The 17,246-nt window shown below is 39.7% G+C and overlaps 1 protein-coding gene across 2 annotated transcripts in view; it reads left to right on the forward strand.

Moving 5' to 3' along the window:
- Nucleotides 1-17,246, forward strand: part of SH3BGRL2 (SH3 domain binding glutamate rich protein like 2) — a 126,478-nt gene that overhangs the window by 27,716 nt on the left and 81,516 nt on the right. For both annotated transcript variants that reach the window (XR_012157973.1, XM_073336519.1), the window contains exon 3: nucleotides 16,087-16,167. Coding sequence is in view for 1 of the 2 variants with exons in the window: in XM_073336519.1 (XP_073192620.1) it covers nucleotides 16,087-16,167 (81 nt within the window). In the remaining variant the exon portion in view is untranslated. The remainder of the gene's footprint in view (nucleotides 1-16,086; nucleotides 16,168-17,246) is intronic.

Raw genomic sequence — 17,246 nt, forward strand, 5'->3', positions numbered from 1 at the left:
TGGGCTGTCTGTTTCTGCCTGCTCAAGGAGCAAATGTTCTGATGATACAAGTGAAGGCAAGAGGATTCCGTAAATCTACCTGTTCAGTATGTCACATTTTAAGGTTATGCATGTAATGTTTCCAAACATTACTGAGCTCCAGTGGAGTAAGAAGACCATGCAGGAAAATAATAAATGTACTGAAGAAAATGTTGTTTTAACAGCAAGATAAAAATTCAGAAAGTTGAATATAGTGTTCATGAGTTCCAAAACATGATTCTTTCATGATTTTCAAAAAGAAAAGGAGTACTTGTGGCACCTTAGAGACCAACAAATTTATCAAATAAATTTGTTGGTCTCTAAGGTGCCACAAGTACTCCTTTTCTTTTTGCGAATACAGACTAACACGGCTGCTCCTCTGAAAGCTTTCATGATTCTGTAATTTATAGTGCGTATCACCATTATATATACATGCACACAATGGTGTGGTGTGGTAGTATAAAAATGAAACCACTTTGTAGTTATGATTGCTGGTAAACCTTTATAGTATACCACACTATCAGGTATTCTGTTATGGTAGAAATTTAAATAATTTAAAATCTATCTATATCTATCCCACTTGCTCTACAGTCTTCTCCCCCAGTCCTTTGAATTCCCTATGGGTGGAGATATCTATCTATGCAGAGCTCATTGTAGGAGTGGAGCCTTAGTTACCATTAAACCAACTGTTCAGGGCTGATAGAGAGCTATAAAATCCTCCAGAAATGACCTAAAATTACTCTTCTAGACCTAAAAATGTTATGACTTTAAAATCAGACACCAGGCCCTCTTAGGGCTAGCATTTTGGATTGTACTGGGAAGCTGGACATCTTCCCTTTCCCAGTGAAATAAAACTCCATTTTCTAACTCTCTGCAGGGCTGCAAATTAAAACTTAGAAGTAGTGATATTTTAACGTACGGTACAGAAAACCTGCCACTGGTACAGGAATGAATCTTGCTTGTCATATGTCTCAAGTGGAAGCATCTTTCTTTTTTTTCCCCCTAGGTGTAGTGGGAGCTAAGGAGGAACTGTTTCTATGGCAGGTTGTTCCTAACCCTGCCAATCCCCCCTTCTCCACACACACACAAAAACAGAGTTGTTTCTTGGAAGCTGCTCAGGAGGGTTAGCATGGAGTAAGTCCTGAGGAAACGATTACCAGGCAGAGAGCAGTGGAGGCAATCAGAAATGCATGATAAAGATTCATAGAAATGTAGGGCTGGATGGGACCTTGAAAGGTCATCAGCCTCCTGTCCTGAGGCCAAGTAAACCTAGACCATCCCCGACGGGTGTTTGTTCAACCTGTTCTTAAAAACCACAAATGATGGAGATTCCACAGTCTCCCCTGGAAGCCTATTCCCGAGCTTAACTACCCTTAGAGTTAGAAAGTTTTGCCTAATATCTAACCTAAATCTTTCTTGCTGCAAATTAAGCCCATTACTTCTTGTCCTATTGTCAAGGGATATATCTTTTTATCACCTTGCTCTTCAGGTTATCACATAAGTTTCAGCTAGACCTGGCCAGAAACTTTTAATCAAAATGTTTTTTTGAACAAAATGCCACTTTTGTTGAAATTAGAAACATTTTGAAGTGGCGATTTTGAATAACATCTGTGGGATTTTTTTTTCTTCAAAATGAAAGTTATTTCATCTTGGAAACACTTCATTTCGGGGATTTCCAACATTTTGTTTTGAAATTTTAAAAATCTTTTCATTTTTTTTTTACATTTATTTTATGCTACTACTGAAACTGACATCAGTTGAAATATTCTATTTTTATTTTAAATATCATTAGGACCAAAAACAAATTTCAAAATGTCATAATTTACCAGAAACCAGAAATTCAGAGTTTTGACAAACTCTAGAATCAGCTCCATCAGGCTGTGTACATTCATACTAAAGAAAGAAATAAAATAGATGGTCTACAGTATTTGCCAAAGGAGAAACCAGTCAGGACACAGACAATCACTGTGGCACTAATCTTCCTAGCTCATTATTAACTTGAAAATCTCATTTTGATATGTTTGAATGAACTTGACAGATAAACACAATTCTGACAGACTGAATTTTTCTTCCTTATTTAGAAGTATTTCAGTAACCAAATCAATACACCCGCATTGGTGTTACGTGTCAGAGGTGGAAAGAGGACTTCGGAAAACTACAAGGATCCACCTCAGAGTTTCTGCCCTTTGCTCTCCACAGGGACTGAGATTAGTGGACTTGCATAGGAGACAGGGCGTGAGATCGTCAAACCCTACAGAGCTAGAGGATCTGCAAGAAAAGCAAGCTCCATCCCTTTAGAGCTTGGGGTATCCATGGAGAAGGACTGCCTTTGCATCTATGCACCTCCTCGCTTCTGCTCAGCCACTCTGCCTCAGAAGCTGGTGTGGGAGGATGTTCTAGTGGTTAGGGCATTAGCCTGGGACTTGGGAGTTCCAGGTTACCCACTCTATCACAGACTTCCTATGTGACTTTGGGCTAAATTCACAAAGGAATTTAGGTGTGGTGATGCTGAGTGTTGCCATGCCTAACCGCTAGAAAAATCACTGGGATTCACAAAGCCTCTGCATCATCTTGGGACTGATGTCAGGCTGTCAGGTCTATAATTATCTAGCTCATCCCATTTATTTCTTTTAGTATTGGCACAACATTAGCTTTCTGTGTGGGATCAAAACCTACAACGCTTTTCCTATTGTTGACTAAGGCTTTTTTTTTTTTTTTGGTAGTACTTTGTTCAATGAGACATTTACAAATAATCTCTCTTATGTAAGCTATGCCAGCAGCAGGCTGCCCCTTTCAGGCCAGACAAGGAAAGTTTGTAATTATCTCTGCAGTCTTTACAATGTTATAGAGAAGGAAAAGTTTCATTGGATGGTGCTAAAGTTACGGCAGTTGCCTATTGACCATCCTTGGAAATGGCTTCTTTTGATAGCTTTATATAGTTATTTCAGGTTTTAATCTTTCATGCTTACCTAACTTGTTTTGTCTGAGAGGCTAACCAGCTGCATTCTCGGAGGTTCTTGTGTTCCACCACTTTTGAATTAAGGGTAAGCAAAAATGGTCTCCCATAATTCAAAAATAAACTGAGCAATTAGCTTTCAATAAAACAGACATAAGCTGCTGGCATGAGACTAAGCATGGGACACTTCAGAATAAAAGGATACAAAACAGGTAATTATAATGGAGATCTGAATTTTAACTAGTTTTTGCTGGTGTTGGAGGCACATAGTACCCAATATCCTTGGACTCCAATCTAAATTTGCATTATTATAAAAATCAGAAAATCTCCATCTTGTCTGTTAATGTGGGGAAGCATAACTTCCAGGTAGCAGTCCTTTCTTAAGGTTGCAAAATATCCATAAAGCACCACAACCACCTCTGTTCTCAGCCCTCAAGGCTACAGTAAATTTAATCTAATACAGTAACTCTCTGTAAGCCTGGAAAAAAATAACTGGGAATGGCTAGGCAAGAATATAACTTTTCTGTTACCACACCACACCTATTAATTCCCATTTTGGATCTAAAGGCAGATGGGTTAATGCTACCCCAACCAGTGTCAGGATAGTGCAGCTTCATTATTAGATTAATACTATTGGCTTTGAAATATCTTTCCATTTAAAGCTCGGTAATATCTCTGCATTACTGATTACTTTTAATTCAGGACTAGATTCTTTGTACCCACCTCCACTGGAATCAGTTGAACTACTTATGCAAGAAGATACTACTCAGCACAAGTAAGAGCAGCAGAATCTGGCCCTGAATAAATCCCTTATAATAGCTAACACAATGCAGTACAGTATCAAAAATCAAGGTTTTTGACTTGCATGCTCTCAATGGAGAATTGATAAATGGCATCCACCTTTCAGACCAAAGAGAATAACTTAATTTGACTAAATGCTGCTTGTAGGAAAGGCCAAACTGATACCGTCCTTATCTTGCAAAGAAATTTAACTTGTAAAGCCAAAAAGAATTAGGCCACCACACACACAGCTGAATAACTTCTATCAAAAAGTATATACACAACACACAACCAGTACTACTGCCACTGAGGGCTTCATTGTCAAGGTTGCTTTTCTATTTCTCCATACCCCTGAATCTCCAAACTCTACTGAGAGATGTACTTGACATCCCCCGTGCTCTAGATAGGCTTTTAGTAGTCATAAAACAAATCTAATTACAAAATCACCAGACTTATGAGTCTGAGATTTCAAAATCATTTACTACCTTCTATAGTGAATGTTTCTTTCTAAATGAACAATTAAGAATCAAAGAAAAATTTTTACAATATTCTGCAAACACTGCCCCCCCGCCCCCCATTTGTCCTATACCTGGGATGGTGATAATGGGCCACTTCACCTTGAATGGTCTCTGAGAATATGGGAGAGACAAGGTGAGTGAGGTAATATCTGTTATTGAACCAACTTCTGTTGATGAGAGAGACAAGCTTTCGAACTTACGCTGGTAGCCCCCCATCAGAATATCCCAGAGCCCAGTGGTTAAGGCACTCACCTGAGATGTGGCTGCTCCCTGTTCAAATCCCTTCTCCCCCTTCAGGAGGAGAGAGGATTTGAGCAGGATTGTCTCAGATCCCATGTGAGTACCCTAATCACTGGGCTAAAAGTTGTGAGGCAGTTGTTCCTCCTGTCTGGTATTTTCTGTAAGCTCACCTATAAGGGCCTGATCTGGTAGGCGAGCTCTGAGCTCACCCTATCAGATTGGGCCCTGCAGATGAGTTAGGCATGGGAATGCCTATCTTTTCCCTATATGTGAATCACTCTGGAGCTTAGGCATCTGGACATCTGACATGGGGCTTCATTCACAAACATGGGCACCCAGGGAACTTTTTACGGCAAAAACTGCCGAGCAAGTTTAGGTGCCTACAGGGTTGAGCAGCAGCTGAAGTGGGCATTTTCTAACTCCTAGTGGGGGCTGATTCTGGATTTAGGCACCTAAATTGGTAGTTAGGTGCTTAGATCGTTTTGTGAATTTAGCCCATAGTCTCTCTGTGCCTCAGTTCCCCATCTGTAAAATGAGGATATTAGCACTTCCCTAACTTACAGGGGTGATATGAGGATAAATGCATCCAAGATTGTGAAGTGCTCAGATACTTACATGACCCTTATTACCATAGTATCTTAGAGCCTAGCCCTGGCCAATCAGGCAGTGTAGGGAAAAGATGGCAGAGCAGTAATACCCCTAGCATTTGAAAGGACTACATGCATGCTGCACAAAGAAGCTGCTCCCCAGCTCTGCCTCTTCTCCATGCTGGCAGGATACCATTCACCCCAAAGCTCCTGGCGCTCCAAAAATGGGGGTGAGTGTAGAGAGAGTAGCTGTGGGCTACATGGAGCTGTCACGTTCCTTCTCTCTGCTACTCCCTCAGCCTATGGGTTGCTTTCAGAGACCTTCAGCCCCATGTTATTCCTTTCTGCCTCTTGGAGAGGAGCGCAGGCCCTTGAGTTAACTGTTTAACAACCAACACATCTGGTCTTAAAAATAGAGAGAATCTTTCAACAAATCAGTTAAACAGAAAAATGCTACAAAAAGAATCATAATTCCATTTCTGTTTACTTTAATGTAAAGACAAGAAGGGGGAAAAGTATTTTCTAAGGATTATCGTAGACCAAAGAGATCTACTGTGTTTAAAACTTATGAAGAAGTTAATACAGTTTCAGGTACTATTCCTGCCCCTCATTTCCTTAGCCAGTTTTTGTGGGTTTATAATCACATTTTTCTATTCTTTAAATACTTTCCCTGTGATTGTGTGAAAGACCCACGCGGAGAAGAGATTATCCAGGGGAACCATTAGTCATAAAGTAAACAAACTGGAAAAAAATTCTCTTTTCCTTTTATAGTGCTCTGAAGTAACTTATACCAATATTAGGTAAAAAGTCTGGATTTTGTTGGTTGTGATGGGTTTTTTTAAGTTCATCCCTTTTAAAGTTACAGCTAGTGTATTCAAATTATATACTTTTAGGGAAGTTGTCATCATTTCAAATGTGTGCGGACATGCTAGTACTATGGGTTACATATCTTTAACAGCAGTCTTGGGTAAGGGGAAGGTTACTATAGTTCGTCATTCGTTATCTATCTTTAAAACAAGACAACCCCCACCTTCCCAAAAGACACAGGCTTTTATACTTGTAATTTTAATTCAGTAATAATCTTATCAAAACAAATTCTCCCTAAAGTGGCAGCAGGATGCATTGGAGAGCACAGAGAGCTGGGAGTCATGAGACCCATGATATTCCTGGCACTTCCCCTGATGCAGGCACTGATCCTGCAATACATTCTGCATCCGTAGACTCCTGAGCCCCACACTGAAGTCACTGGGGGCACGGTGCTGAATCCATTGCAAGATTGGGACCTTATTGGTTGATCTTGCACAACCTCTTTGTGCTTCAGATCCCCATATTACAGATGGGGAATAATGATACTTCCTCGCTGGTCATGAAGTACTGTGATATTTTAAGGCTGCTAGATAATGTTTTGTTGTTGCTGAATATGTTGTTGGTGGACATCAGTAAGGCCTGGTCTAAACTACAGAGTTAGGTCGATGGAAGGCAGCTAGTGGCGTAGTGTCAATGTCGATGTAGTTATGTCAACACAGTGTCAGTGTAGATGTGTTGCTTACATCGACTGTTGCTGCCTTTCAGAAGCCGCCCACAATGCCCCACGCTGACAGTTAAATTGGTGCAAGTGCTTCTGGGTGAGGATGCACACCACCAGCACAAGCATAGCATGGATGTGCAAAAGCCATTTAATTACTGCGGTGGCTGTACGTCGCTGTAATTTAGGTCGACATAATTCTGTAGTGTAGACATACCCTAAGTCAGAGCGTGTTACCTATTGTCCATGTAGCAGAGTTATTTCTAACATGTATCCCCAGGCATTTAATAAAGGCTTTGTTTTTGAAATCTTGCCAACTGAGAAAGTTAGTGAAAAATATCTAACCTTTGTGTGAGTAGGAGATAGATCGCGTATGTTATGTTATCTCTTAAGAATCCTAGCCTAGTGGTCTTATCAGAAGGTTGGCTAATTGGAGATTTGTTTTTAGACTGCTCTGTGTTGTACAGACAATCTTTTTTTATATTAACTCGGTCTCCTGAGAGAGCTGTGCTGAATAAGAGCTTTCCACTGTAACCCTAATCAGATCAATATGTGTGTGTCATCTGCCCCACAGAACTGAATTGCTCTTTCAGTCAGGATGCTGATGTCTCATTCTCAGTGACATACAGTATTAACTCAGTGAGAAGCAGACTGCTGATTCAGTTTATTTCAATTAAGAGCCCCCCCCTCACCTTTTGTCTTTTACTGTTTGTGTAAGATAAGTTGTCTTGTCCCTTTCGCTAGAGTCCTGATGTGACAATCATATTTAATGCAAATAAATGGTTGCCAAAGTGAGACTGTTTACAGAATAAGGCATTGGAATAGGTTTCCCTTTTAAGTGCTCTTATAATTATATTTATGCTGGTTTTTTTAAGTCTCTCTATTATACATGGGGAAGCTAGATTTTTTTTTTTAACTCTTCTAGTATCCTGGTATGTAAAGCTAAACACCTGATTGCTGCAGATTTGTTCATCAAATGGTAAGTGAGCTTCTTTTGTTTACTACAAAGAAAAAACCCCAAATCCTTTTTGTTTTAAAAGAAATATATTGGGAGAAATTATTTACAACTACAATTTACAGCCTTTAGAGTGCCCTTTATAATACGTTTATTGTTAATAAGCAGACATATATTTAGTTGGTATTCATAAGTGGAACCTACTGAAAATGTTTGCTTTGATCTGGTGCCCATAAAATGTGTGAATGGTCTTCTGTAACCTGTCTTTTGCTGCATAGCATCTATTTTTAGCAACACTGAACTGCAATATGGCTTAGCTTTTTGTGCAGAGAAAAATCAGTTCTCTCAACAGATATAGTATCTATTTAAATGCACTTCAGTGTACCCACTTTCAAAGACTTAACACAATACTGAAGCAAATTAATTATGGCCTTTGTTCATAATCACATCACTTGTGATCCCATCTCTTGGTGCTAGGATCAGAGTTCAGAGCACGCATGCATACATACCACCCTCTGGATACTAGCTGTGGTGGTGTATGTGGCAGAAAAAGACAAGTACTTAGTAGTTGATACTGAGGAGGGGCCATGGAATTGGGACTTTACAAAGGAGGCAAAGTCCCCCTTCAGCCTCCCACTTGCCAGCAGTTCTCATGTTGAAGTGGGTAGGAGTAGGATGTAAACTCATGTACTGAAACTGGCATAGGAAGTCTGTGGTGTAGCCAAGAACTGAACCCACGTTTCTCAAGTCCTACTCTGGTACCATAACCAGTAGAACATGCTTCCTCTCATTATAACACTCTGGCAGTTTCTGGCAATGTAAACGTTAATATAATTATCATGCCTTTGTTGCATGACTTTTATTTGTATGCTCTGCACAGCAGCCATTGGCTTTAATGTGAACTGCAAGTGCCCAGACCTGTGAAAATGAGGCTAACAACAGGTTTTAACATCATTGATACTTAGCTGTTGCTAAGGGATTATCCCTTCCCTGGTCTATGATGTGATACATTGCAGTGCATCTTACAAACCAACTATTTAATTACAGCCATGCAGGTGCATTTGAAGAAACCTTTTTGGATAGGGCCTGATTCTCCATTCTGGCTCACCGTCACTCTACGGGAGTAGACAGTAAGGGAAATACGGCTTTATGAGGCCTCTGTACTTCTCTTCTGAGGCAAGCCAGGGTTCAAGTTACTGCAGCCTCAGAGCTGTTTTCATTCTTTTATATTAAGAATAAAACTGAGAGAGAGATACAGATTATTAAACCATCTGGTCCATTCCTTGGTAGTTCCTACAGCATATTCTTTAATGCTCCATCCAGTCTAGTTTTAAATGAAGTCAGTAGCGCAAAGTCAGAGCCAAAGAAGATTCATTCCGTGTTTAGGAAATGTTTCCCCTGCACCAGTGAATTTGCTTTTTTCTTAGCTTACTTTCATCTCATTATTCTTTTATCCCCTTTAAACCATCCTAAACAATCACTCTTTCCTCTGACCTGCCATCTTCAGTTACTTGTAGACAGGTTTCCTAGCTTCCTTAGATGTTTTGTTTAAGTCTTTCTTTGTAAGTCAGTCTGCCCAGTTCATTGATCATTCTTGTTGGTCTTCTCTATTCACTGAGTTTTGTTGACATTTGTCTGCCACTCAAGTCTCCAGAATTTTCTGCATTAACAGGACATAATTAGTAACTTTGTAAACTACTGCTGACCATAAATACATTGAAAGGGATATTATCAATGCTATATTTATACATGAAATGCATACAGTGTGGTCCCCTCAGTGTTATCTAGACAGGATTATCCCTTCCCTGGTCTATGATGTGATACCTTTGTGTAAGCAGCCCATAACTGCATTGGTCTTTTCATATTAGTAGTGTCAATATTGTAGAGACACTTATAACATACCTTGTATTATATTTATTTATTTAGGCGGGACAAATTTTGTCAACCTTGATAATATCCTTTTAAATGTATTTATGGTCAGCAGTAGTTTACAAAGTTACCACTTGTATACTATTAAATACAACTGGTCAAAACTCAAAATCTGACACTTCAGAATACTTTCATCCTGAATTAGAATGAAAAATCAGATTTTAAACTTTCCTGTATTTTCCAACAAAACTTGTCTTTCCAAATTTTTTTGACCAGCTCTATTATTAAGCAATGACGATTTCTTCAGCTCAGTATAAAAGTGTCATAGCATCTTAATATATCGTCTAATATAGTTATATAGTGAGAAGCATGTCTTTAGCTAATTATTTTTCATGGCTCAAAGTGTTCTGCCCTGTGTTAGATGAATAACTAGTTAACTATGTATGCTGATTTTATTCTCTTTTAAACATCTGCTAGTTTGGTCTTGTTCATTGTTTTTAACCTGGAAAATACTTTTCAGAACCAAAATGGGTAATTCCAAATTCTTCTGCAGGGCAAGGGGTGGCAAGATATTAAATCAGCCCTGGATCATTTTATAATGATTAGCACTTAAAGAATGCTTTTGATCTGAAGGTCTTAAAACACGTAACTTTTGTAAAGTGACTTTCCCAAGGCTACACACTAAGTTAGTCAGAGGTGGAAGTAAATCCCTATTGTTCTGAATTCCATTCACAGGCTCTGTCTCCTGGATCAAGCTACGCTTTCCTGCTGAAGTAGGAGCAAAACAAGACAAGTAATATAACATGATAGTGATCTCAAAGCCAGCCCTGGCAATGTTTTCTACTGAAGTAATAGGGATGTGGATATTGGTAATAAGCCACCTTTTCAAAAAAACAAAACAAAATACTTGTAGTTTTATCTGTTTAATACAGCCAAGCTGAACCTATAGCAGATGTGTTTATGTAGATTCTCCAGTCGAGCTCTCAGAACTCAATGGCTTAAAACCACATGTGAAACTGCTGCACAATTTCTTTTCCCTTTGGATGTTTAAGTCTAAAAAATAATTAATTATTAAACAATCCTGTTTCTATCAGGGATATTGACGTGACTTCCTTAAGCGCAATTGGTTTCTGCCATGTTCTATTGTGCCACATATATCAATTTTATTTAGGTATACCTGTTTGGCTGTTGACCATGAGTTTGTACTAGGTCCAAAACTAGATTGTTTACTTACTTCAGATTAGTTTGTCTCAGAACCAAATTAGCTGTAAAATTTATTTTGGTGAGCCATTCAGTTGTAATATGTACTTTGTTTCAAAATTAGGTAAAACTAGTCCTACCCCTAAAATAAATAAAATAAAGAACTGAAAATGTAGTTTTTGAACACACTATAACTTTAAAACATAATTGTAACAGTGCTTGGTGCCATAGATGGTTAAGCGCTCCCTGTGCACATAGAAGTCCTCAGCAGTACCCTTGTGGCACTATTTGAGAGAGAGTACATCTTCCTCTGTGCCATAGACCAAGTGGCCAGCTGTTTATCTATTAGTACTTTAAACTCCTCCTGAGGGTGAAAGCAAACAACTGTCCTAGATAACTTCACATTAGCCAAACTTAAATTGTATATCACAAATAAAGAAAAACATTTAATTGAGGATGGGTAGAACTAAAGAAGCATGCTTACATGGATCCTGAATAAATGGAAAGTGTCACTAGACATAAAGTTTAGTTATAGAATATTGAATTACCTCAGCCTACAGCATTGCAGAAAACATTCTTTTCCGAAGCCCAAAGCTTTCCGCCTACACCAGTCATGTATTCTAGTCTCTTGTACCAGAGAGCATCTGGATAAAATTCTGCACTTTCACATAGCTGTACAATGACCATTAACTTCAGTGGTGTTATGTTCTCTATATGTAAACAGTCGCTATATATGTTCAGTCAGAATAAATTTTTATTTTAGTTGAAGGGAAAGAACAAACAAGAAATGACAAAAGTAAAGTCTTCATGAGATAACACATTACATCTCCTCTAAAATGCTTCCCCAAATGTACCTCACAAAATGGCAGCTGTCCTCAGAAGACAGCAGACTCCTAGACACATACAGATTTGGTAGAAAACAAAATAGAAACTAGTTATGCAGTGGCCTTAGCTGATCTATAATTCAGGATGAAGCTAGCTTATTGGTATGAACCTGATTTTAACTCCCTACCCCATCTAAATTCCTTGAAAAAAATTGAATTTTGCATGCCTTCATCCCAGGGAGTCTGTATGGGAAGTTTTGTGTGTGTGTGTGTGGGGGGGGGTGGTTTAAACCCACAGAAATGGAATTTTAAAGTTATGGTGTCTTGAAAATTGAGGTGAAGTTCTCTTTTGGGAAAAATGTGACCCATAATTTGGCTCATAATGGCTGCAATCCAGCAAAGCATTCAAGCACATGCTTAACTCTGAGTACCTGAAAAGGCCTTTTGAAATAAATTAGACTACCAAGGTGCTTAACTCTAAGCATGTTCTTGAGTGCTTTGGTGCAGCAGAGCCAATATCTACAAATGATGACCTAAAAACTCCAGATTTGTTTTGTTGGCCTTGCTGTGAAAATACTTAGGTTTTGGTTTGATCTTGGTTTGCTTTATTTGTTTTGGGGGTGTTGAGGGGAACTGGGGAAGATACATTAACAGCTACTATGGTGAAGCAAGGAAGGGGTTAACTGGATGTTCATAAATACAGGATTATAAAGAGTCAGTGGTGTGCTGTGGGAAGGGTTCTGAAGAAGTAGTCGTCTTCAGCAATTAGCCAAAAGGTCCACTGTAGAGATCATTTGGTCCGTTTCTGTGCAGCCGCAAGGGCTTGATGAGCCAAGAGTTAAAAGTCAGAGCAGATTTGATGCACCCATATAATAGGGGTCTGCCTCTGGGCCGCATCCACCCCTCCGTTGGTGAAATTTTATCCCGAATGTTACAAGCCACGCGGAGAATGGCATTTGCAGAAATGTCTTGCGGCATTCTGGCAATGTGTCCAAATTGCATAAGACGCTGTCTGTGGAGAATGGCCCCAGCAGTCTGTAGGCCGGAGCGACGATGAACGTCTGCATTACGAATGAAATCATTCCATTTTGTGCCCAATATATGATGATGGCATTCTGTGTGGAAAGCCTCTAGCTTTGCCCAGTCTGAGCAGCATGGTGTCCATATTTCACAACTGTACAGCAGTATGGAGAGGCTACAGCTTAAATAGATCCTGAATTTGGTTGTCCTGCTGAGATGATGATAATTCCATATTCATTATAAATGACCCATGGCAGATACTGCAATGCCAATCCAGTGAAGAACTTCCATGTGAGAGTTGGAGGAACTGATGAGTATAGAACCTAAATAATAAAAGCTGGAAACTGCTTCAACAGTTTCATTATTCAAAGAGATTAGAGTAGTGGGTGGACCTAATTGTAGGCTTTGCAGCTTTGTCATTTTCCATGAAACATGGAGGCCAACCTTGACTGACTCATGAAACCTGTTGGGGCTCTGTACTAAAAGAACAGCATAATCAGCATAGTCAAGGTCTGAAAGCATAATACCACGATCTTAATGCAGCATTCTGTCAGGTTATGAAATCCATTGCTGGACTAAAGAGTGCAGCGGCCGAGACACAGTGCTGCCTGACACCAGATACTGTTTTAAAAGGTGCCGATGTCTGATTCCCGAGACATACATGGGCAATGGTTCCATTATGCAGCTTGCTGATCAAGTCCAGCAGAGTGGTTGGAACACTTACGTCCTTTAAGTCCTTGCACAGAGTGCCTAAGCCCTGGTCTACACTGGGGGGCAGGGATCGATCTAAGTTATGCAACTTCAGCTATGTGAATAATGTAGCTGAAGTTGACATACTTAGCTCAACTTTCCGTGATGTCTCCACTGCGGTGAGTTGACTGCTGCCACTCCCCTGTCAACTCTGCCTGCACCTCTTGCAGCGCTGGAGTACAGGAGTTGACGGGAGAGCGCTTGGGGATTGATTTATCACATCTAGACTAGAAGCGATAAATCGATCCCCACTGGATCGATCACTGCCCACTGATCGGGCGGGTAGTGAAGACATACCCTTAGTCAGCCGAATCAAATGCAGCCTTAAGATCGACATATGCTGCGAGTTCAAGAAGGCTCTGTATCTCAGAAAACAAGTGGAGGGCCAAAATGGAAGAAGTAGTGGTTACCCAGATTCTCCATGTCCCAGTCTGGGAGCATGGAGGAATTGGGAAATCAAAGCTTAAACATATCTAGAAGGAGAGATATGTCACCTGCCATCAGGGGAAAACTTGAGGCCCAACTGCAGGGAAGAGTGCTGAGGCCTGACTGGGGGAGGGTCTGAAGCAACTGCTTTTGTAATGAAGTTGCGATGCTGAGAAGTGATACTTTATGGGTCAGCAAAGAGAAATAATGAGTCTGGGAAGGGTAGGAGGAAGAGAAGTGATAAATATGGTGCTCAAGTGAGAGAACTGAGGATGAGTGTGTTGAGTGGCTGAGACGTGTGTGTGTGGGTGTATGGAGACACGGATGCTGTGCATGTTAGCATTAAGAGTTAAAGGTGGGCTAATAGATTTATTTTATTTTTTTTTAACCTGGGCTGAGAAGTTTTTGGAGAATCCTTCAAAGCTGAGCTAAGTAAACAATGCAGTGTGTATTTGTGATCATTCAGTATCATAAAGGGATTTATCCCAAATCTTACTGTGTTTATACTTTTGATTTTTGGAGTAACTAGTAGCTAAGAAATATGAGAATTAATAGTAAATTCTACTGAGCACATGCATTGTGCTTTTATTTTTGAAATATGATGTATAGACATTAGGTATTCTACCAGCCTTGTGTCCAACACATAAGTAGTTAGATAAACATTGGTATTCCCATTTTCTAGATTTAGGTGGGAGGGAAGGAAGCTGTACAAGATATTCAGTTGATTGCCCTTGGTCACACTGCAACTCCATAACAGAGCCACAGAACTTCCTGACTCCCAGTCTTGTACCAGTTGGTTAGCTAAATCACCTCAGATTTTAAGGTGAGGGCAAGAGCTATGTGGTAGATAGACAAGAGTGGTGAGCTGTACATTCATCAGGAGCTCAAGTAGTGCTAGGCCTTTGACCTACTAAAAAATTAATTTAACTTAATAGGTTAAAGAGTGAGTTATACACCACATGCTGATTTCTCACACACCCATAACTTCAATTTTCTAAATTGGCAGAACCATTTTAGATCAGCACAGTTTTCTTTGTAAGTCTGCGTTAAATCCCCTGGTTCTTTACTTATTGCTAGGGTTGCCAATGTTGTATTTGAAAAATAAGGGACTGTTTCTTTAGCACCCCCGCTCCACTCCTACTCCTGATATTATCATTATTATAATAATAATAATTAATAAGTAGTACTCACCCACATTTGCCAGGGGTATTTCTTGCTGCTTTTTGCAGAACTCAGCAACTCCAGATCTTGTTGTACAGAAATGAAAAAATAAGGGATAGCCCTTGTTATAAGGGACTGTTGACAACCCTACTTATTGTTCTTCAGATCTGTCTTTGTTCTCTTGCCTCTGTAGATATTTAACCTAAACAATATCAAAGGCACCACAAGACAGCTCATGAATGTTCCCCTGTAGTATCTAACTTGTACATAGTCAGGGAAAACCATAATGACCCAAGGAATAGATCTGTGCTGTAGTAGAAACTTGTTCACTGGCCAAGTCTGAAAACATGTTCTCACTTATTTTTCTAAAAGGATACAGTAATTTCATACTGTCTAAATTACTGGCTAATGATTTCTGGTTTCAAAGGGCAGAGTGTTTAGGTATCTGTTCCATGAGAAAAGGATTGTTCAAGGAGTTGAGCTGATAAACTTAGCAAGGGCAAATTTTTAAAAGGTATTTCGGTGCCTTAAGATGCAGATTGAAAATCCCACTAGGAACCTATCTGCATCTTTAGGTGCTTATATATCTTTAAAAATATGGGACCAAGAACCTTTCAGACATTTCTTGTATATGTAAATTAATATTGATTTTAAAAACAAATATAAGGAAGTACTTCTTCACACAACACAGAGTCAGCCTGTAGACCTTGTTGCCAGGGGATGTTTGAAGTCCAAAAGCATAAATGGCTTCAAAAAAGAATTAGATCAGTTCATGGAGGATAGGTCCATTAATGGCTATTAGCCAAGATGGTCAGGGACACAGCCCCATGCTCCAGGTGTCCCTAAACCTCCAAATGCCAGAAACTGGGACTGGACTACAGGAATGGATCACTTGAAATTGCCCGTTTCTGTTTATTCCCTCTGAAACATCTAGTACTGTCCACTGTCAGAGGCAGGATACTGCACTAGATGGATCATTCATTTGGCCATTCAGATGCTGGAGGCTTTACTTGATATCTGAAGAAAATGGAAAACTAAAGAGAACCTAAATGAGAAATTGAACTCTTCCACTGGGTCTGGAATTCTCATTAAATTTAGAATAATTGTCAGGTTTATACAGCAGAACACAAGTGTTTGACTGTTTTCCCCAGCATAGTTACATATCAACCAGAGCTTTGATAGCATAAATATAAAAATATCATGTGGAAAAACAGCTTTTGAAATGTTAATTAATCTTTTCTACTCTCTTTTCTCTAGGATTATGATTGTTTTTTTGAAGCAAAGGAAAGCAACACTGTCTTCTCCTTTCTAGGGTTGAAACCTAGGTTGGCATCAAAGGTGAATATTGATTTACAGACCTTTGACTCCTCTTGCAATCTTCAGCTTGAATTTGCTTTGAGAGAAGTTGTGAGAGGTCAGCATGTTCATGCTGATGCTCCTCTCTCTCTCTTTCTTTGCCAATATTATACTAGTGAGCTGTGTGAAATTGGAATAATAAACAGAAAAGCATGTTAGACCAAACAAAATCTTACCTGTTTTAATTTCTGATATATAATAGAAGCTGTAATTATCTTCTGTCAATTACACATTGAGGGCAAAATTCTGCTGTGTTACACCAGTGTAAATCTAAAGTGACTCCACTGATTTCAGAGTGGCTGTTCAGGATTTACCCTGATGTATCAGCAGAACTTGGCCATTAATCATTGACATAAGTGCAGCTAAGGATGCAAAAACATCTTTGTCTTGCTTTGGAAATAATCTGGAAAAACAGCTAGTGATGGTCAACATTTGGTCAGTAGATGTTTAAAAAAATCACTTAACTGATTCAGGGTGTTGGTGAAGCCACTTCCTTGTAGCAGTTCCTTGTGGGACAATTAAAACTTGGAGGAAGTATGTATGTAGCAGGAAGTGCATAGGATGCACGGCAACCGTCAGATGCAGTTAGCTTCTCCTGTTGAGTAGACAATATAATTCCTGATATAGTACAGCTTTACCTGTTGTGATCCTGGACTATCTCATTGTCTCACTGTACGAGGATCCTTTGTGCAATGGGCCAAACAGCTGGGCAAGTTTTATTTTCGCCCTTGGATCCTTTGAATTTATTCTCCTTTTGCCACAAGTGCTATATCAGGGGCCAAATCCTGGCCCAGGGCTATCTATGAAAAAATAAATATCCATAAAGAAGGATTCCCTTCTTCTAGAGACTTGTTATTACTGAAGTCTGTGCACTGTGCAGGCGGTGAGAAAGTGCAGAAGGAGATTCCTCTGGCAGCCACCTCTTTGGTTTTCCTTGCTCCCTACCTTCAAGCCAGAGTCCCAGGAAAAAGCTTCCCTTCTGACCCCCAAATCAGAAACAGCAGCTGCTCGTTGCTCTGTTATTGGAAAGCACCCTGTTGCAGGCCAGGAGAAGAGTGAAG

This window comes from Lepidochelys kempii, chromosome 3 (genome assembly GCF_965140265.1).
Source record: "Lepidochelys kempii isolate rLepKem1 chromosome 3, rLepKem1.hap2, whole genome shotgun sequence".
Classification (NCBI taxonomy): domain Eukaryota; kingdom Metazoa; phylum Chordata; order Testudines; family Cheloniidae; genus Lepidochelys; species Lepidochelys kempii.